The 20,659-nt window shown below is 30.4% G+C and overlaps 1 protein-coding gene across 1 annotated transcript; it reads left to right on the top strand.

Annotated features, from left to right (window-relative positions):
- Positions 1–182: 182 nt before the first annotated feature.
- Positions 183–16,355, top strand: LOC113401555 (autophagy-related protein 9A). Its single transcript, XM_026641511.2, has 15 exons — positions 183–687; positions 955–1,225; positions 1,342–1,462; positions 1,545–1,669; positions 3,606–3,733; positions 5,129–5,313; positions 6,009–6,187; positions 7,312–7,443; positions 8,412–8,586; positions 9,248–9,394; positions 9,829–9,889; positions 10,299–10,465; positions 11,489–11,593; positions 11,937–12,119; positions 13,242–16,355. Exons 1-15 carry the CDS (start codon positions 528–530, stop codon positions 13,344–13,346), a joined length of 2,244 nt encoding a protein of 747 aa, XP_026497296.1. The 5' UTR covers positions 183–527; the 3' UTR covers positions 13,347–16,355.
- Positions 16,356–20,659: the final 4,304 nt, after the last annotated feature.

Raw genomic sequence — 20,659 nt, 5'->3', positions numbered from 1 at the left:
TATAAGGTATATTTATCGCGCAGTATTATGTTTTCAATAGTACATTATTTTAAAAGTCAATAATCATAGACAATATTGTTTGACAAGTTTTGTTTCTATCTGTTTTAACTCCAAATTTTGTTGTATAACATCTGTGTTATTATTGCGTAGAAAGGATTTTTTTTATTGTTTGCTATAATCACAAATCTGCTGTCAGTATTACTCGTTTATTTTCGACATTTGGTTTGTAAAGCGTATTCATCAATACAGACACTATATAGTTTTTTTTTTTTCTTTCAAAATTGTTTGTATCCTTGAACTAATTTTTGTTTTAAAAAACACAAAGTGTCTAGCTTTATGCGTAACTATTGGTTTTGATAATTTTAAGATGTAATATAACAAAAATCCTTTGTATAAATCTACAAAGTCATTTCATAAGAAAGTTTTTTTACGTTTCTGGGCCAAAGTCAAGAATGTGTAGACATTAAGTATCATCTATCGATTAATAAGACGTAGAAAAAGCGTTTAGTTTTAAAAATATCTTGAAAATGGCACACTTTAGACGTGATATTACGTATAGCGCTCTAGACAACGAATTAACTCCGCCACTGGGAAGATCTGCAGAAGTTACTCCAACAATGATCACCCTGGATCAGGAACACGACGATGCTACAAACGTTATCATTCACAAAGTACCTCAAACTAAAGGTAAATAAGTTTCTTCGATACTGCAAAAAAACAAAAAAATTGCTTTGTTCAAGTGTATTGTATAATACTAAACGAACATCTAAATATTACGATTTTATCGTTAATTTGCTTTGTCTTTAATCTTTACAAATTTAAATTACAATTACAGCGAAAATGCTAAATCATCAGATGTCAAGTTTCGAAAATAACTTCTGAATTAACCATGTGTTTGACACATTACATTTTTAAATTATATTTATTTACTAAAGCAATTTTCTATGTTTTCAGTGGGATGGACTCATATAGAAGATCTTGATTCATTTTTTACAAGAATGTATAGATATTATGTTAGAGGAGGCTTTTATCCAATGATGATGTCAGATTTATTTTATCTATTACAGTTTATATTTATTGTTTGGTTCTCCACATTTTTGGTGCATTGTATAGACTATCCAAGATTATTTAGAAATGATCCTAATGCAAACAGAAGTGAGAAACTTAGCTTAAGTGATGTGATTTACTCTTCTTCAGTATGTGTTAATAACATATCTTGGACATGGTAATTTGTAAATTTTTTGTTGATTTTGTTGTTGTTTTGTTTCTTTAATACTGTTTAAAAATGATGGAATTTAATCTCTAATTAAAATATTCAGTTCAATTATGTTCTGTTTTCAGGTGGTGTCTCATTGTGTTGTGTTCATTTATTTGGCTAATGAGATTAGTTATATCAATATATCATTTGTACTATGCTTATGACACAAAATTATTTTATAACAATGCTTTAAAGATTAAAGAGGTAAGTAAAAGTTGGACTATTGAAACCATTATAAATTAAAACATTTTCCAATATTAATATTAGTTACTTGAATTTACTTCAGAGTGATTTAGCTTGGGTGAACTGGTCTACCATACAGGAGAGAGTAAGAGAAGCACAACCGGAACATCACATGTGTGTCCACAAACAAGAGATAAATGAACTAGATATTTACCATAGAATACTCAGGTATCTAATACTTTCTGTAGCAATAGTCTAAATTAGTTCTACCAATTTTTGTTGAATTATATGAGTTAAATATTTACATACATTGTTGTGATGTAGTAAATTTAAGGCATATCTTATTATTTGCAAATTTTTGCGAGACATCAGTGTGCTATATTAATTTGTTTAAATATTAAGCTGAAGTGAATTTTATTGCTATTACTAATATCAATGAGTATCTACATTTTAAAAGTTATAAAATTTTATGTTATTCATATGAATTGGATTTTTCATTATATTCTTTCGAATGCATATGCACCATTTCATTAATTTTTTACTTTCCTTTTTACATACAAAATCCATGCCTTTCAGGGCTGGCAGCTATTTTAATTCTTACTCTAAATTTGTATATTGATACTTCAAAGTAAAAATATATAGTGATCATTGTGATTAGTTTAGTGGTTGCCTCGAGATGAGTTAATATATATTTAGATTTTCTCTTATACATCATTTGTCTAGATAATACATACAATCTAAATTGGTTGACTAGATATAATTAATGGCTATGCAAAAATAGTTTTTAAGAACAAAATCTTGGTTGGCTATTTGTATCTGCAGCAACAAGTAGGCATTACAAAGAAGCATATAGTCTACAAATGTTATTCGAACCGCTAAACTAAAGCTGGGGAACTTAGACAGGTCTCATAATAAAAAGGAATATTTTAGTTGTCATTGAGATTGAACATAAATTTCAACACAACAAATAATTCTAATAAATTAACAAAATTGAGTATTGGTGTTATAATTAAGATAATGATAATTATTTATATAACATAAATAAATAATGAAAATAATCACTTCAATACTATACATAAATGTAAAGCTTATCTGTATATATAATTGTGGTCCTATAATGCATGTTGAGTAATTTGCATGATCCGTATTGAATTAGATAGTGCATCATTGTACATAAAGCCAAGCGAATGCATACATGTTTTTATTAATTCATGTTCATTATGCTTTTGTTTTGTTTTATTGAAAGAATAATTAATTAAATATATTATAAATAGCTAAGTGAATGTATGCCTTATATTAATAATATTTTGTATGTAGTCATTATGCCCATGCTATGCACGTGTGAAATTACATAGGATGTAATTAATGACTTTATAATGAGCAACAAATACATAAAAATATATATTACATTAATGCTGCAAAAGCCATGCAATTGTACATATGAACGTTATTACAATGTGTTTGTTATAATATTCATATTTTAGTAAATCTATTTTTTAATTATTTTAGGAGATCATCAATTGGTTTCTGTGGTAAGTGGTCACCTTTGCCCATACACGCTGAGTCTGCAAGAAGTATAGACCACTCATGTGATTACACTGGCTGACTCAGTCGAGCATGAACTCAGCAATACAAAATATTGGCGACAGAATTATAAATGGGTGGATAGTACTCTAGCCAGTGACAGGGCATTATGCTTAAATGTATAATAATAAATAAAAAAGGGAGGTGTCGTGCGAACGAAGTTGCTTTTGCTGTATATTATAATATACTTAATGAAATATATTAACAATGTTTGAAAATAATAACATAAAAAGAGCTTGTTATTAAAATCCCGTGCAAAAATAAGTTTATATAAAAACGTATATAATAGAAAAAAAGACAAAGAGAAGAAAAAGTCACGTGGAGGCGCCATATAACTTTTCTTCCTTACGTAACGATTTCTTTCAGTTTAATTTACTGTAAGTCGCGTAAAATAACTTCGTTCAAAAAGTGTAATAAAATCTTTTTGAATTTTTACTTGCACAAATTTCGAATTTCCTCATACTTGTAGTTGTAGTGAGATGCTAAGCGTTTTTATAATAATTATATTATTGGCTCATGCCTTGCGTAAGTCGGCCAATATATGACAATTTTTATTTTCTTTAATCTGAAAATGTTATAGGTTTAACAATTACATGGTGGCGATGGTTAACAAGAATTTACTTCCCCTGCAAATACGTGTTCCTTGCATTGGAGATTTTCATTATTTAAGCAGAGGCTTAAAATGGAATTTGGAGTTTCTTTTATTTTGTAAGTATAATTTTTTATTTATATGTTATAATTTTTTTATATAATTATTTTGATCTTTGAAAGGGTAATTGTGTTAATTTAGTTTCCAGAAAAAAAAACAATAATTTATTGACACTTACGTTGATTTTAATAGTAATTATTGGAAAACTGAAAATTCAATTTACCTGCATTCTCATCATATTCAGTATTTCTGTCTCTTACCTAACCTTGTACGTACCAAGTAGTACTCTTGTTTATGTTTTTTTTTTATATTTAAAGTGCGAGAACTTACAATCGAAAGAAAAATTATTATAACTAATAATATTTGATACAAACTTTGATTTTAACTCGAAATACGTGTCAGCCTAGATCCAATTTAATAAACATAAAAATCATTCCTCAATGAATATATTATATAATTTTCAATACATCTTGACGGGTAGTGATTCTAGGGCAGACCTACCCCATCTGTAAATGGCCGTAGGGCCAACGAAAGGCACAATTAATAACATATCACAATAAACATTACAGACAAAATAATTTAACTTCGTTTTACCTCATTTTACCTAAATTATTCAATTGAGTAACCTCACTATGTAATCAGTATATATATACTAGTCTGATATTGTCATAAAAATATAAAATTTTTATAATTAATTGCATACTTGCATTGTTGTGTTTGTGCAACAGCTTAAATTAATTTAGCACTTCCTCTTTTTTATAATATTTGTGTATTATAGTCCATTCCCTTTCAATACGAAACAATTAAAAAAAAAAAAAACACGTGACTCATGTTTACGAAGTACACCGTCATACAGTGAAGTGATAAATATATAATCTTGAAAACACTTCTAATATTTAAATTCCATTTTGTTACACATAATTGTTTATGTTTGTCAAATATGTTATTATAAATAGTTATTAAATTTTGAAACACATGAAGGCAATAGATTCATATAAAATATCCTCAATCTACATATATACACAATTACATATTGTGATTGATGTATTGAATATAATCATATTAAAGTTTTACTAACAAATATATATGAAAGTAACGTCAAAAAGCTTGATTATGCTGTACAAATTATAAAGTTATACAAATTGTTGTACATTAATAGTGAATTTGGTGTATATTTTGTACTTCAAACAATAACATTTTTATTTGAGCTAATTAAATGGAGGTTTCCAATCATATTTTTATATAGATTATACATACAGTTAATATAATGTTAGTCTGCACACAAACATAACAATAATCATACATTAGTATTATGTATTGTTGTTGAATTACTCAATTTATTTTAAACTCTTTTAAATATTTTAAAGTCGTAAATGATTTTAAATACAATTATATATGATGTAATTGCTTAATATGTTATTTATATTAATAAAATTTCGTATTATCATGAACAGATAGTCCTTGGAGTCCATGGGAGAACTGTTGGCAGCTACGTTCTGCTTATAAGGATAATTCGAAGCGAATGATTCTAGCAAGACAGCTACAAAGACAGATATTACTTCTCGCATTAGTAAATCTTATCTTGTCACCCTTAATACAAGCTTGGCAGATTCTGTATTTCTTCTTTAATTACGCGGAGGTAAGCACTGTAAAATATATGCAATTTTTCATAAAAATATATAATATTTAGTTAGTAGTATTAATTTAGTTTAGTTTAGTTTACTTTGTGGTAGGCCGTTGTGTAAGCCCGTCTAGGTGGGTAGAATATCCGATCGTTGGGTACCCATCAGATACTCAATATTGTTGTGGTCCGGTTTGGAGGGTGAGTGAGCCAATGTAACTACATGCACAAGGGACATAATATCTTAGTTCCCAAATTTGGAGGTGCATTGGCGATGTAAAGAATAGTTTATTTCCTACAGGACCAGAGACAATGGGCGGTGGTGACCACTTACCACCAGGTAGCCCACATGCTCGTCCACCATACTATATAAAAAAAAAATAGTAGTAGTAGTAGTTAGTGATTAAGTTTGTGTTACAGAATAATCGAATATAATTTTATAAATTATAAGAAATGATGCACCGCTTAAAAGCAATTCAATTGTTATTTCTTAATGTTATTCAATTATTTATAAAGTTATTCCGCTTATAATATTATTGTATTGGCGTCATAGATAAACTGTTATCTTTATTCTCCTAAAGTCGTTCATGTGTATATATTACATGTAATGATTTAATGATTATTTCGTATGTATGTATTTATTGTTTTATTTAAATCTATTATTATTTGGTTTAATTAATCAATCTAGTTGTAATTCTTTTTTTTTTCAACAGTTAATAAAGAGGTCGCCAGGGTCTCTTGGCTTGCGCACGTGGTCATTGTACGCTAAAGTCACCCTTCGACATTTCAATGAACTCGAACACGAATTACGGGACAGACTCAATCGCGCCCATAAGCCTGCCACTAAGTATCTCGCCAGCTTCAACTCGCCAATCACAACGGTCCTAGCTAAGTAAGTGTACCGTGTAACATATTTGAAGTAAAGTCACCGACTGTCTCCTCAAAAGATAGAATGTTTTTTAAGGAAATTTGGAACTTTTTATACATTATATATTTATATCTAGAATATCTGATTGTTAAAAATATCTGCGGCAGAGTTTTATCCGATACATTCAAGATTTCTCATAGATGAAGATGGATAACTGTCAATATGTTAAAAGTTGTGATATGGATTTTGGTAAATGTCCCACTACTGGGCTGTTATCTCATCTCATTTAACGAATGTTTGGAGCTTAATCTACTATGCTGCTCCAATGCGAGCCGTTGATTTATAATACAAATTAGGCACATGTAAATTAAGTAGTGCCTTAACAGAGTTTGAACCTGAATGTACAATATTTAATTAATATTCACGTATTCTAACACACCATTGATATAATTTAAAAACTCATGCTATATACTAACGTATTCGTATAGGTTAATAATATTAAAGATGTTTACGTTATGACGTCACTCGGTTACTTATTATGTATGATTTAGCTAAAACGTAACAGATCATTATTATGTTTCACGTTCTGTTATTTTAAGGTCTGGAAAGTTGCCAAAGATGTAGTTAAATTATTTTAAATTTCTAAAGGACACCTAAAAATAGTTTAAATTATAACAAAGTAACAAAAAGCCCAATTATGATTTCCGATATTCAACATTGTAAATATATAATGATAAAATTAGTCTTTTTAACACAAATAACACACTAAGTGCGCAGTTTCATTATATTTTTTTAATGGTTTTTGTGAATCAACTTTACTTAACTATTTTACTTTATTAGGTAGGGTTTTGTGCCTGACCTTTTTAGGTAGATACCCACCCACCCATGGTGTAAATCACTACACAGGAGTAACATTGTTGTGTTTCGGCTTGAACAGTGAGTTAGCCAGTGTAACTACGGGCACAAGGAACATAAGATCATAGTTCCCAAGGTCGGTGACGCATTGGCGATCCAAAGAATGTTTAAAATATTTCACAGCGCCAATTTCTATAGAGAGTGGTGACCACTTACCACCAAGTGGCCGAATTGCTCGTACAATGTTGAGTATGATATATTTTAATGAATAAAATTTTAACTGTCAATTACAGGAATATCGTCTTTGTATCTGCGAGTGTGCTGGGCGTGCTCGTAGTGCTGTCAGTATACGACGAGGACGTGCTCACTGTGGAACACGTGCTGACTATCATCACCATACTTGGCTGTATTCTCGCTGGTGCTAGGTAAAATTTATTACCTTACTTAATCACGTCTTTTACGAATTCTTAACAACAGAAGCAACCGTTACTTTTTATATAAGTATAACATAATTTACAGAGCTGTTTGTAATGATGTCATAGGACTATGTTAATAATACATGAGCAACAACTTTAATAACTCTGATACTTGACCTATTTATTTATAGCGATTAGTCTTACTTAAGATATTTCTAAGAGGCACACGTACAGTGTGTCTTTGTACCTTAATTTTAGGTTCGGTTAAGTATAAAGGGACGCAGTGTACCTACAATATTTTCAAGCATTTTAAAATTTAACCGTGTCAAGAAATATGTTAGTCAAGTATTATTCCACGTTTGAGTACTGTAAAAGATCTTGGTATAATCTGTATTAATAAATGAGGAGATTTTTATTTCCTTAACTGAAAAAACCACGAAACCAATATACATAATACTTATAATAGTAGATGCAGCACGTTCTAGTGTAAGTTTTAGTAAAAAATATATGGCAGATAATTTCTGCCGACGGTTTTGCTTGTTGTTAATAAACTAAAAGTCATTTCGATTGATATTATATAGACAGGTACTACGAATTATTATTACGAATCTAATCGCACGACCGACGTTATGTAGTTAGCTAAATACAGATCTACAGAGTGTCAGAGAGTACAACAAAATCTCGATAATGTGAAGTGTATTTTCATAATTATATGTATTTTATAGATTCAAACAAATTACAAATATATGCAACAGATTTTAATTTTCTTTGTTATAAAAAGTATTTAAATTATATATAAGACAAATAAAAAAAAAATTTACTTTTTGGAAAATGTATTGAATCGTTTTCGATATTACACGATATAAATTAAAAATTTCTACATTAGTATAATTACTGTATTGTATTTTATGAACGACTAGATTCATGGAATATGTATTTGAAATGACGTGTTTACAGTGTGGAATATTAAATTGTAGGGCCCTAATTGGTGAAGAGGAACGGCTCGGTGGAGCTTGCACGGGTCCTGCGCGAGGGGAGGAGCTGCTGGTGCAAGTGCTGGGACACGTGCACTATTTGCCCACCGCCTGGAGGGGTCGCGCGCACACCAAGGACGTGGCGGCACATTTCCAACACCTGTTTCAGTTCAGAGCGGTAGCGTATTCTTAAATATTATAATGGAATCGTAATATACAACTTTTTTCAATACTTGTAAGTGCAGTCGAGCCGGTCAAAGACCACTTGAGCGTGAACTTTTTTTTTATTTTTTTAAAAGGAAGGCAACGTTAAACACTAATAATAAAATTGTTTAAACTGTATATACGATTAAGAAAAAAACAATAATAAAATATATAATAACAAAAAATAATAATACAAGCGAATAATAGTGGGATCTAATTGTAATAAATTAGAAAAAAAAAATTAAGAAAATTTTGTATTCTTTTTGCTGTCTTTACTCTCATTCGTCTCATGCATACGAATACATCTTCTCACCAAGAAAGTCAGTCACTCATATGAAAGCACACTGATAGTATCGAATCGATCCAATACTCGAATTGTACATACGTAGTTCCTGTTAAAGTGATGCGATCCAATTCGACTAATTTAAGATTCGCTGGAAAATTTGATTCATTCGATATCATGTTGGAAATGTGGTATTTATTGTAATAGGCTAGCAAACTCATATGCAAATATACTAGGCCACATAAGAATGTTTATTGAATCACCCAAATGAGTCGAACGCAAAAAATATATCGAATGACTATTTTATTCTATATTAATCAATTATTCAGTTTTTCATTTAATTTGTTCGCAGGTTTACATAGTGTTCGAGTTGCTAAGTCCACTGTTATGTCCGCTGGTGCTCCTTTCACTGCGAACGCGTGCGTTAGACATCGTCGACTTCTACAGAAACTTCACTGTGAGCGTGCTTGGTATAGGTGATGTCTGTTCCTTTGCTCAGGTATTTATCTTTATATTTTATAGAATAAAAAAAAAACCACATGTCCACATCTAACAAAACTTATGTGTACTTTTTTAAATAAAATACTTAGGCTGATCGGCCAATTTGCTAAGCCACATTGATGGTAATTGGCGACCACCGCCCGTAGACGCTACGAAATATTAACCATCACTTACATCGTCATTCGCCAACAACCTTAGGACCTAAGATGTTATTATCCTTGTGCCTATAGTTGCTTAACCTTTAAAACCGGAACACAACAATATTATTGATTGCTGTTCGGTTTATCCATCTAAAAAATTGATATTTTTTAGACGGATAAACCGAATAACTTTTATCGGTGCACGCCTGATCTCTTATAAGAGTGCAAGTGTGTAAATATTTACATAAAGTATGCATTTGGACTGCGAATTAACACTTCATTCTATTTTCAGTTGGATATAAGACGTCATGGTCACCCGGATTGGCAGATACATGGCAGAAATGGGAATAAAAGTAATAATTTATTATTCTATTGTTAATGATTATTCTCATTATGACACGAAAATGTTTCGTGCCAACGATCATTTCAAGTCTATTGTTTCAATAACACGAAAGTTCAATTGCCTAATGTATGGTACACAGTGTCAAAAACGGGGTTCGAGTCTCCTATCCCATTAAGAACAACGCTTGCGGATTTTTAGGCGGTAGAATTTAATCGCGCATATACAATTTGGCACACCAAAAAGATTCAATATAAATATAAATTAAGCATGCACTTCAGTGTAACTAGTTTGAGAATTAAACATGTAATATTTGATTGTAATTCTCCTATAAAGTAAAAAAAATGATAATCGAATCAGTACATAAGTGATTTGCTTAAAAATATAAAAATAATATTTAAGTTTATTTTTTTATTTTATAGCATGTAACACTCAATACAACCAAGGAGAAGTCGGTAAGACTGAGCTCTCCCTGATCGCCTTTTCGTGTCGCCATCCCGGCTGGCAGCCTACCGAGCTGGCTCAGAGGCAGTTTCTACGCTCCCTGCGGCAGAGCATACACCAAGCTAAACCCAACCTTAATGGACTTGTAAGTCACATTATAATCAATTTAATCACTGATTCGATCGAATGCACCTTATATATATTGTAAAAACCTAACCACAACCATCGACCTGCGAAATTTCGTTTAGTATTCATACATTGTTTTTACTTTTTTAAAACAAGATTTCCATCTTTTAATGAACGCGATGTGCTAAGTTCCATATTTTATTTTTAATTAGATGAAAACCCGGCGTCGCTCGAGTAAAATAAATAAAACTAAACAAATATGAATATACTAACTACCGTATCCCTACAAGAAAATATTTTTTGGAACACACTTTCTGAATGCTCCCGTGCCTCTTGAACTGTCATTGCCATTGAATTGAATGGATTTAATATCGAAATATCTCGATTTTGCGAATTTTGCGGATAAACGTATGTTGTAGACTAAAAAATCATTATTTATTAATTACCTTCTCCTCAACGGGAGAGGAGTCCTTAGCCCAGCAGTGGGAAATTACAGGCTAATTATGTTATGTTTATGTAATGATTTATAATTGTGGATCGATCGTATCTATCGTAAACTTGCACGAAATTATTAATATAGATGCGCAAATCTTAGAAAACATCATAACACAAGTCACCGCACACTAAGCCAATTTACAGTTCATACGTCTTTTCATCAAACAATGCTATCTGTAACTTTTTATTTGCCATTCTTCATTTTTTAGTACATAATTAATAATATGTGGTATAATTTTTAAACACATTCTTCAAAAAATTCTGGTCGATTTCGGTCTTTGTTCAAAAGGTTTCTGCTGTCTTACAAAAATTTATGTTATTATAAATGTTAGTGTTAATGTTAAGTGAATACCCTAGTCTAGGTTTAATAGTACGTTTATTATTTATTTATTTATTTATTTATTTTATTTATTTATTCATTTATTTATTTATTTATTGGAAAAGTTACACCATCAACTTATCACTAAGCACTTAAAATTAATATCTGTTGAGTAGCATACAAAGTGATACGTCTTTAAAGGTGTAAACAACATTGACATATTTTCAGAATAAAACAATGTTGGGCTCCTTTATACAGCAGAGCATATTTGGTACCAACACACCTCTCCCTGCTCTACTTTCCTATCAACCAAAGCAAAATTATAGACTACCTGTAAGTTGTTTTCTGTTTATTGGTTAATTAATATTATTTTGAATTTAAATATTGTTGAAAGTAAAGAAAAAGGGACTAAAGTTGAACAGTTTTGTTTTCCATCATTTTTTTTTTAGGATAAGTACAAAGCTATAGTTTAAATTAATTCTACCTTGTTGTTTTGTCCAGTTTTGTATTATTGGCTTTTTGATATCGTTTGGTTATTTAAAATTTAAGGATGTGTGAAAAAACCCTATTATTGTGAAAGGATTAATAAAAATTTAATTTTAATCATATCGTTGTTATTAATTTGCTTACCTTTCCATTTATATGGAAATATATATATAAGTATTTGACCTTATAGGATATGGACGAGACAAGTGACGAGGAAGAGGGTGGGTTATCTCGAAGCTCAGCGGGGCTGGCGGGAGCGAGCAGCGTTCTGGGAGCTAGTGTGTTCGAGTTAGGCGCAGTGCCAGAACTACCGGACGAAGTCCGAGACATGTCAGTCAGCACCCTCCATCTTTACGATCTGCAACTTGCTCAGGTATGCTAACTATGAAATATGATACACGTCATTACTGAAATACTTACAAGATCAGACCAGTGATTAAAATGTTGAATTTAAATACACAATCGAGGGCTTGACTATCTATGGTGTAATTTTTTGTACTTATAAAAACAATTTCACCCTCACACATACACATTAACAGTCTGTTAATTTCCCACTGCTGGGCTATGGCCTCGTCTCCCTTTGAGTAGAAGGAGCATATTCCACCACGCTGCTCCAATGCGGATTACTGGATACTCATGTGGCAGAAATTCGTTGAAATTAGACACATGCAGGTTCACGATGTTTTGCTTCACCGTCGGGCACGAGATGAATTATAAACACATATTAAGCTCATGACAATTCATTGGTGCTTGTCTGGGCTTGAACCAGCTATTATCGGTTAAGATGCATGCGTTCTAACCACTGGGCCATCTCGGCTATTTATTTATCTGACTATTTAATACAGTTGATTTAAATTTATGAGTTAGATTGAGTCATGACCAATCAGGACTGCTGATTCATATTTTATGTAAATTTTTATCTTATTATTAAGAATAAAAAAAAAAAAAATTCTTAGTGCTTGATTTATTCGTTTGTTCTTGTATCATTTGGATTCAGCGCAGTATGATTTATAACACTGCAATAAGAATGAACAAAACTGGTTGATTTTTACGGCTACTTGTTTGACGCCAGCTCTCCTCGTGAGTCCTCGGAATATAAGCATTGATAGATGTGCTGAACACAACATAAAATGGGATGGATAGGCTCTACTATACCGGACACTCGTATAACACACACATAAAAGAGTATATCCCTCGACGGTGGTCGAGGGATATACTCTTTTATGATATAGGTAGGCGGACATGGAATGGACTATCTGCTGGTAAGTAGTTACCACCACCCATAGACATTGACGCTGTAATAAGTATTAACTATTCCTTACGTCACCAATCTGCCACTATCCTTGGAAACAAATGTTATACCCCCTGTGCTAGTACTGGCTTAACACTAGTATTATTATTTAGCGAAAGAATATGCGATGAGTGACAAGTACCTACCCAGTTCAAAATCCTGCCGCCAAGTAATGGTAATATGTAATAATTTTTATTATTTCAGGCCCGACCGAACGTTTCGGCGTGCTGCACAAACAACTGTAGCGAGCGACCGCGCTCCAGCCGATGGGAGTCCGGCGAGGACACCCCCTTACTTCACCGTCCTTAACAGTGGCAATACACAACCCGCGCCGACCCCGTCTGGGTATAGCGGGTATTTGTATGTAATCTTACTTCTAACCGCGAAGGAAAAATTATATACAAAATTCAAATAATTCGGTAAAAACATAATTCTCCCATTATAAACATGAACTCTTTCAAGCTCCTAGGTTATCGGTTTCCTACGCATTATCTTTTCACGCGGGACGTTGTAAATACTTACGACTGTTTGCTGTTAGCGGCAAATCGAACGCACGACCTTTGGTATGGAATACATTTATTAATAATGACTTCTGTGCCAAAATGCCGTCCACGTAACTCGTAACAATATACCACAAATAATTTGTAAGTCATCTAACAGCTCTACCGGAAACATTCAATTTAGTGTCACAATTTTTTAATTATAAAACTCTTGGGTACAACACGCTTCATCCCCGCTGAAAAGTTTAGGTTGTGAAATCTTTAACTCTATCCATGCTAAATAGTTAACTTTTCTTAAATATAATTTGATAACATATGTGCAACAGTTAGATCACGTGCAGTCATTGGAGTGTTAAATTAATGTTTCATTTACAAGTAAAGTAATTTGGTTCACACTATCTGGGACAGTATACGTCTATAGACGTCATAAGAATTACTTAGCTATTGTGTCTAGTGTACTGTTCCTCAAAGTGATATATATGTGTGTGTGTTCCTAATTTAAATTAATATCTTTTTAACGCTTCTTTCGTTTATGTTATGTATCGTGTTGCACCGTTCTTATATTCTATATTCATATTGGTGCGCTTTTTCTTGTATATCATTGCACAGCACACAAACGAAATAATATTCAAAATATCATAGAAATGCTGATATGCTCAAATTAATTTGGATCAGGTCAAATCAAATTATAGTTATTTAAAGTACACGCCGAAAAGCGCACGAATGTTATTAATGATAATTTTTAATTAATTTTAACACTTTTAGTTTTACATAAACACATGTTTGCTGTGAATTGTGATTGTTTGGGGGGGGGGGGGTGGTCATGATAAATAAATAACTTGGATATTATCATTTCTGTGCGTCAAATAACGAGTGTCTTTGTGTGTTTTTTTAGACTATAATAAAATGTGCGCTTTTTGCTTTAAAATTTAAACTTAGTTAATTTAAATTCTATGATGAATATGTTATTATTGGTTAAAGCGCTGTAAGAAATCGTTGAGATGAACGAAGCGAAAAACACGTTTAGAAATCCAAATATAATTTAAACGCGCACAAAGAAAAATAAAAAAAATATTTTAATTTATAAATTATGATAATAGTTGTTTTGTTTGTTTTTATTATTTAAAAAATTTGCTTTATCGCAGAAATCGTGTCGTGTAATGTTAATAATAGCACTTGACTTTCATTAATATCGAAAATAATTTCTGTGATGAAGCCGTTGTGTTATAAAATGGAAATGGTAAGTAGTATGTAACTATATATCAAACTTCTCCGTTATTATGGAAAAATAGAATTCGATGAAGATTCATAAACGCTTTCCGATTAACATAACCTAATGTGATATACGATAGTGACGTTTATTAATATATATTTTGCTATAATATGTAACATTCATAATCTTCGTGATAAATCAGTAACCGAAAACCGTATTAGATGATAGATAGTATTAAGAATATTGAATTAAATTCTCACGTAACTAAAATTATTAAATTTTTTACATTTTTCACATTACATGACTATATTTCATAAATATTGACAATATATAGTTTTCATAGTTCGTGATTGATAGATTACTCTGTGATAGAGTTGTAATTATAAATAAATAGACATACACCCGATTCCGATTCGACAACGATGTTTCGTGACGTCGTGTCTTAGATAAAACGCTAGCGGTTCAACAAACTTAAATAGTACAAAAATACGTATAGAAAGCTCTTAAATTAAAGTACGAAATATCAGATATGAAATAAAAATAGTAAGAATTTACTTTAGGCCCCGAATTTTTTTACGCAACGCGACGAGCAAATGAATATATTACATTTATGAATTATAGTTTTATAAATGATCGTGAGTTATTTTTATAATATACATCGATAAATAGTAAAATACATACATTAACATATGTAATAAAATCAGCTTAACTTATTAATAGATCGCTCCGTTATATTACTGCCTTAACTAATATTACTTCATATAACCTTTCTATAGATATTAATTAGGCTTTGTAAAAAGTATGTTAACATGCAGGTTTTATTCGATGATATGAGTATAGCAAATTAGTAATTTATAGTTTAATATAAAAAAGTAAAGTGCCTGACACAGCCTTGTTATATTGATGATAATGTGATGCTAGCTTATCGTGTTTATTGATATTCATTGAACAATATAATAGTAAATATCAGTAGGGCCAAAAATAAGTTTTTACGGGATATGCATTTCTATAAAGTACTACAGATTTCTGTCTTTTTACGATATCTTGTAGACGATCTGCAAGTAATACCTATGAAGCGAATCCTTCGAAAGACGCTTCCTGCTTTTTGCATATTATTCCCTCGTGGAGATGAGGTATAGCAGTGGTTATTCCATTTCCCAGTATTTGACTACCCAGTCCTACCGTTTTAAGATCTGCTTCGATGGATTTATACGCCTGATGTTGATTGATTTATCGTGTTCTCTTCGATGAACACTGGCAGCCACATTGAGTGCCACTTTTACAGTGATATCCACTTTGTTCAAAATATGACGAACCCAGTGCCATTACAGTTATTTTCTAGTACACATACACAGGCAGTTGAAGGTTTTTGTGGTTCAAAACACCTCTTCCCTGTTGTTTTTATTTTCAACAAGTTAAACTTCTTTAACGTTACGGCAGATAAAAAAAAAAGAATCATGAAAAGTAAAGACCAGGCACAAAACTAGTGAAAATTAAAAAAAAATATCTTAACTTTCAGAGTTACTTTTGAGAAAATTTTCTTTTTATATTGCTTATTTTGTTACATGTATAACTGTGTTTTTGTCACTTTTTAAAGTTAAAATTTAACTTAGTTACCTTTACGCCTTTCATAAAAAAAAACTGTTCTCCATATGTACTAAATTGACTAGAATCCTTAAAAAAATACATTCAAACCAAACGATAATACAATATCAATATATGATTTGTAAAATGTTTTCAACAGTTATAGAAGTCCTAATACAGTTGTTGTTACAAATAGAGTGAAAAGGTTCGTTATTGACCGTTCAAATAAATATGATTGTGGTTGTAGTTTGACAGTTTAACTGGACGTGACCTCGTATAAAACGGAATTTATTTGAAAAAGTAACTAATGTAAGAAACGGTTTCTGTTAAAATGTTACAAAGACATTTATGTAACATGTATTCAGTAATTATTCATAAAATTAACTTTTACTTTTACAAATCAACGTTGTCATAATCAATTTCCCGAGAAGATATAACTAAAAAACACGGAATGATTATTTCAGTAAAATTTTGATTTGTAATTGATGATAAATAATTTCAAATTGAGATTTGTAAATGTTCGTGGTTTATTGCACGGGGGCGTCGATTAATAAAAATATTTATGGTACTTATTGTCTTTGGTCCGGAGTCACTTAATACCACAAATGAGTGTCTTGTGATTGAAAATTATATAATTGAACGGACTATGATTGATATGTGCGTTCTATAGCTTGTTTTTTCGCAATTAGTAAACAGCTAGCTCATACACTATTGTTATATTTTTTGTTGATTGAATGTTCTGCAGTTTAATACGACTCTCAATTACCTTCACAATTGTATATTAAACACAAGTAGCGCCGCACTCAGACCAAGATTAAATGTCAAATAAAAATAAAATCGGTACTATATGAAAATTGACAAACCTAGTATATATTTTAAGGTATTTAAATTTGACGATAGTAATAACACAACAATGATATTGTATTTTACTAATATATACTTATTTTTTAAATGATATATACATTTTCTTATAAAATTAGTCATCGTATGCAATAGATTTTAATATAGCACGTAGGACATTCATCGAATAAAACCTGTCGTGACTCACTCACATAATTTAGTAGATATATTGTACACGTACACTTTGCCCTTACAACGGCGGAAACATAGAGGGTAAACTTGTATTTTAATATATTCAAAATACGAATCAGTAAGACATGCTAGAATGTGAAAACAAATTGATGATATATAATAATAATAATACGTAAAATCGGATATTTTCAATGTTTTCATTAAAAAAAAAAAAAAATTAAAATATCATAAAAAAAGTATTTGTTTGAATCTTATCAGATTTAAAGATAGGATAAATCCGCTTTATAATAGATATTTGAAAACAATCTGTCATTACATTTAAGTTTAGATCATTGTCACGTTTACATCTATGATTTATCTCATAAAATAACTAAGAAAGAAAATTAAAATTATTATTCAATAGAATAATTATGTTACGTTACATATCTTTCAACAAATAGGAATTATGTTTGCATATCTATCAACATTTATATCCTGGTTGTCATGTTTAATTACGATCCAGTCATCAGTTTTTGACCTTTCTTCATTTATGAATTCATATAAATCAGAGGTCTTATGAACTGGCTTAGTTCAGTCGGAGCTTCCTATACTTAAGGAATCCAATGTTATAATGGGTCAACACTAGTTAAGACATTTCGAAATTGTTCAAATGTTTACCGTAATATAATTAATCATGTAGGCATAATTAAATTTAATGAAAAAGTTGCTTGTTTTAGCGATATCATGTTTTACAACTTTCAATTAATTAATTATGAGTTGAGAATTATTACAATATTACAAAATAAATTGTAATTAAAAATCCTGAAGCCGTTCTAAAATTACTTTTTGTAAAATATTCAGGAATTCATATTAAGAAAAAAAAAGAAAAAAATCAAAAATATTTTTCACGTTTTTTAGTCAACTTATGAATCAATATAATTAATAAGTGGTAGTTTTCCCGATTAAGATTTATTATTAGAATGTAGGTATTCAATTGAAATTTTACCTCGATCGCCCTTTTTAAATTATAGTAATAAATGAAAAAAAAATATTTAACAGATATTAATAATCCTATTTGCTAATGTAAAAGTTTATAATTAACAAATTCTGTGGAAACGAAAAAACCGATAGAAACACAAAAATTTCTATGATTAGTTACGAGTATGAAATCCTTTTCTTGGATATTATGTTGTATAAATTTATAGAAAAGAAAATCAGAATTCGTTAAGTATATTTTTGGTCTACTTTCTTTTAGTAAAACTCTCTTATAACTCAATGGCATACCTTCTAAACAGGAAATATTTTATGTCGCCGTCAACTAATTATCAGATTTACATTTTAAATGTAGACGAAAATTTAGTTTCACTTTATATATTGATTACTTCTTAGTACTTATGGTTATTACTATTTATATTTCGCTTTTACTGTAATGTAAATATTTTTTTTTATATGTAATAGTATTTATCAGAAGAAAACATAATAATAATTTATCGTCTAATTGATTAACATTACGAATAATATTGCGTAGTTTTGTTTTTGGTTAAGCGTTCTCGATTCTAATTATAATATCGAGGCGTATTTTTATTTCAATAGTTACCTATGTGTTGTTATTTCTTATAGTTAACCGCAGTGCATTAGCTTTTGCAAAGGAATTGTTAAGATCGATTGATAGTCACGGTATTAATATATATATATATATTTTTGAGTTAGTTCTTGTTTTATTCTGCGATATGAACTGTTGTAGAATAGGTCCAGTTGTACAATTATTACATGGTAGTGTTATTTTGACAATTGATGTCAGGTGTGTCAGGGAGCTCTGCACGTCTGAACTGCTTTACATTATGTTATTTATTTTATGAAATATGGAATCAATAAACAAGTGAAAAATGAAACGAAATGTAATATTAAATACTAAATGATACTTGTATTCATCGTCTTAAATATTTGTATAATTACGATAACAACACATTTTGATGACATTTTTATTATGAATAAAATGTCCAAGACTAGTGAGATAGAAATTAACTCTATTCGTGAATCTCGCAGTTATTACATAATATAGAAGGAATAGTTTTATCTAAATATAGCAGTTATTCGCCTAGGTGCTGCAGATGACCATTAAGCAGAACTGCTTCTCCGTACTCGGAACACTTTATTAAATAACGTTTTAAGCAATAATAACGAAGTTCTATTTATCTATGGCTTTTAAAATGACACCAATAGTGAGAGAGAAATGTGATCAAAAGTGTTGTAACTAACCTACTCGTCGATGTAATTATAAGTTAGGTAAGTGAAGGAAATAAGTTTAATCGATATACGCGCGAATATTGTTTCTTTTTATCATAATAAAATTGAAAAAAAATTGGTTTATTTTTCGACATGATCTCGATAGATATAAAAAAATATACAATCGCTTTCACGTTTTTTTAAACCAATTACTAATTAGCTAGTCCAACATATTTGGTGAGGTCGAAATCCTGTAACTTGTTAACAAAAATTTTAACGAAAATATTACTAATACTGTGAACTCTAATAGAAATATACGATTTGGAAATTCATTTAGGGTATAAACAATAAAAATTATAACTAACTAAAGTACTTTATTTAGATGTTGGGTTACAGTTTTTTATTTCAGCATGTTACCAGGTACGCGAACTTTACACGTTCAATTCACCTGAGTAACATAGTACAGGAACGCCATCGAATAACGACCGCTAATGCTTTGAATTTGACTTTAGTGTAGTATTATTGTCTAAACGATAAAGGGGTAAAGTTGTAAGTTAGTCACATAGAAGTAGCCTTAAAACTTTTTTGGAATATCGTTGTGAATATTTTAGATAAGTAAGTTCATATTAAATATTTCATATGTCCGAATTTGTCAAAAATATATATTAATTGCGTATATTCAAATATAAGTAGACTACGAGTAACGCTAGATGCACATTTGTGTGACAACAGTTTTATGCGTATTTTATGATGGTTTTAGGTGTGTGTAAACTGTCCCTAATGTATTATACAATACGTGCCATCGTTAAATTAATTATTTTATCCGGTATTGTTTTATATATACGGTATTCTATTCTATTTAAATAGTTTTCTTTTTCTGCCATAAGTTGAAGCTATTGGGTCAAATGCGAAATAACCTTTGTGATTTTGTGATAATTACGTGTAATAAAATGCAAAATATTTTCGAGTCAGAGTCGACTGCGTCTGTTACGCACAGTAACAGACTTACTTAAGTTAAATGTAAAGGGTTATACATTTAATGGTGTATCATGCGTGTAAATAGTATGTCTTCGCTATATATCCTAATG

The sequence above is a fragment of the Vanessa tameamea genome, chromosome Z (assembly GCF_037043105.1).
Source record: "Vanessa tameamea isolate UH-Manoa-2023 chromosome Z, ilVanTame1 primary haplotype, whole genome shotgun sequence".
Taxonomy (NCBI): domain Eukaryota; kingdom Metazoa; phylum Arthropoda; class Insecta; order Lepidoptera; family Nymphalidae; genus Vanessa; species Vanessa tameamea.
Note: the sequence above shows the minus strand (reverse complement) of the source record. Positions and strands in the feature narration are given on the sequence as shown.

Bases quoted from the DNA above. Each gene is read 5' to 3' on its own strand.
- LOC113401555 (XM_026641511.2), top strand. From the start codon at position 528: ATGGCACACTTTAGACGTGATATTACGTATAGCGCTCTAGACAACGAA. The intron at 1,226-1,341 runs GTAATTTGTAAA...TTCTGTTTTCAG, and splicing joins AATAACATATCTTGGACATG to GTGGTGTCTCATTGTGTTGT. The intron at 7,444-8,411 runs GTAAAATTTATT...ATTAAATTGTAG, and splicing joins TGTATTCTCGCTGGTGCTAG to GGCCCTAATTGGTGAAGAGG.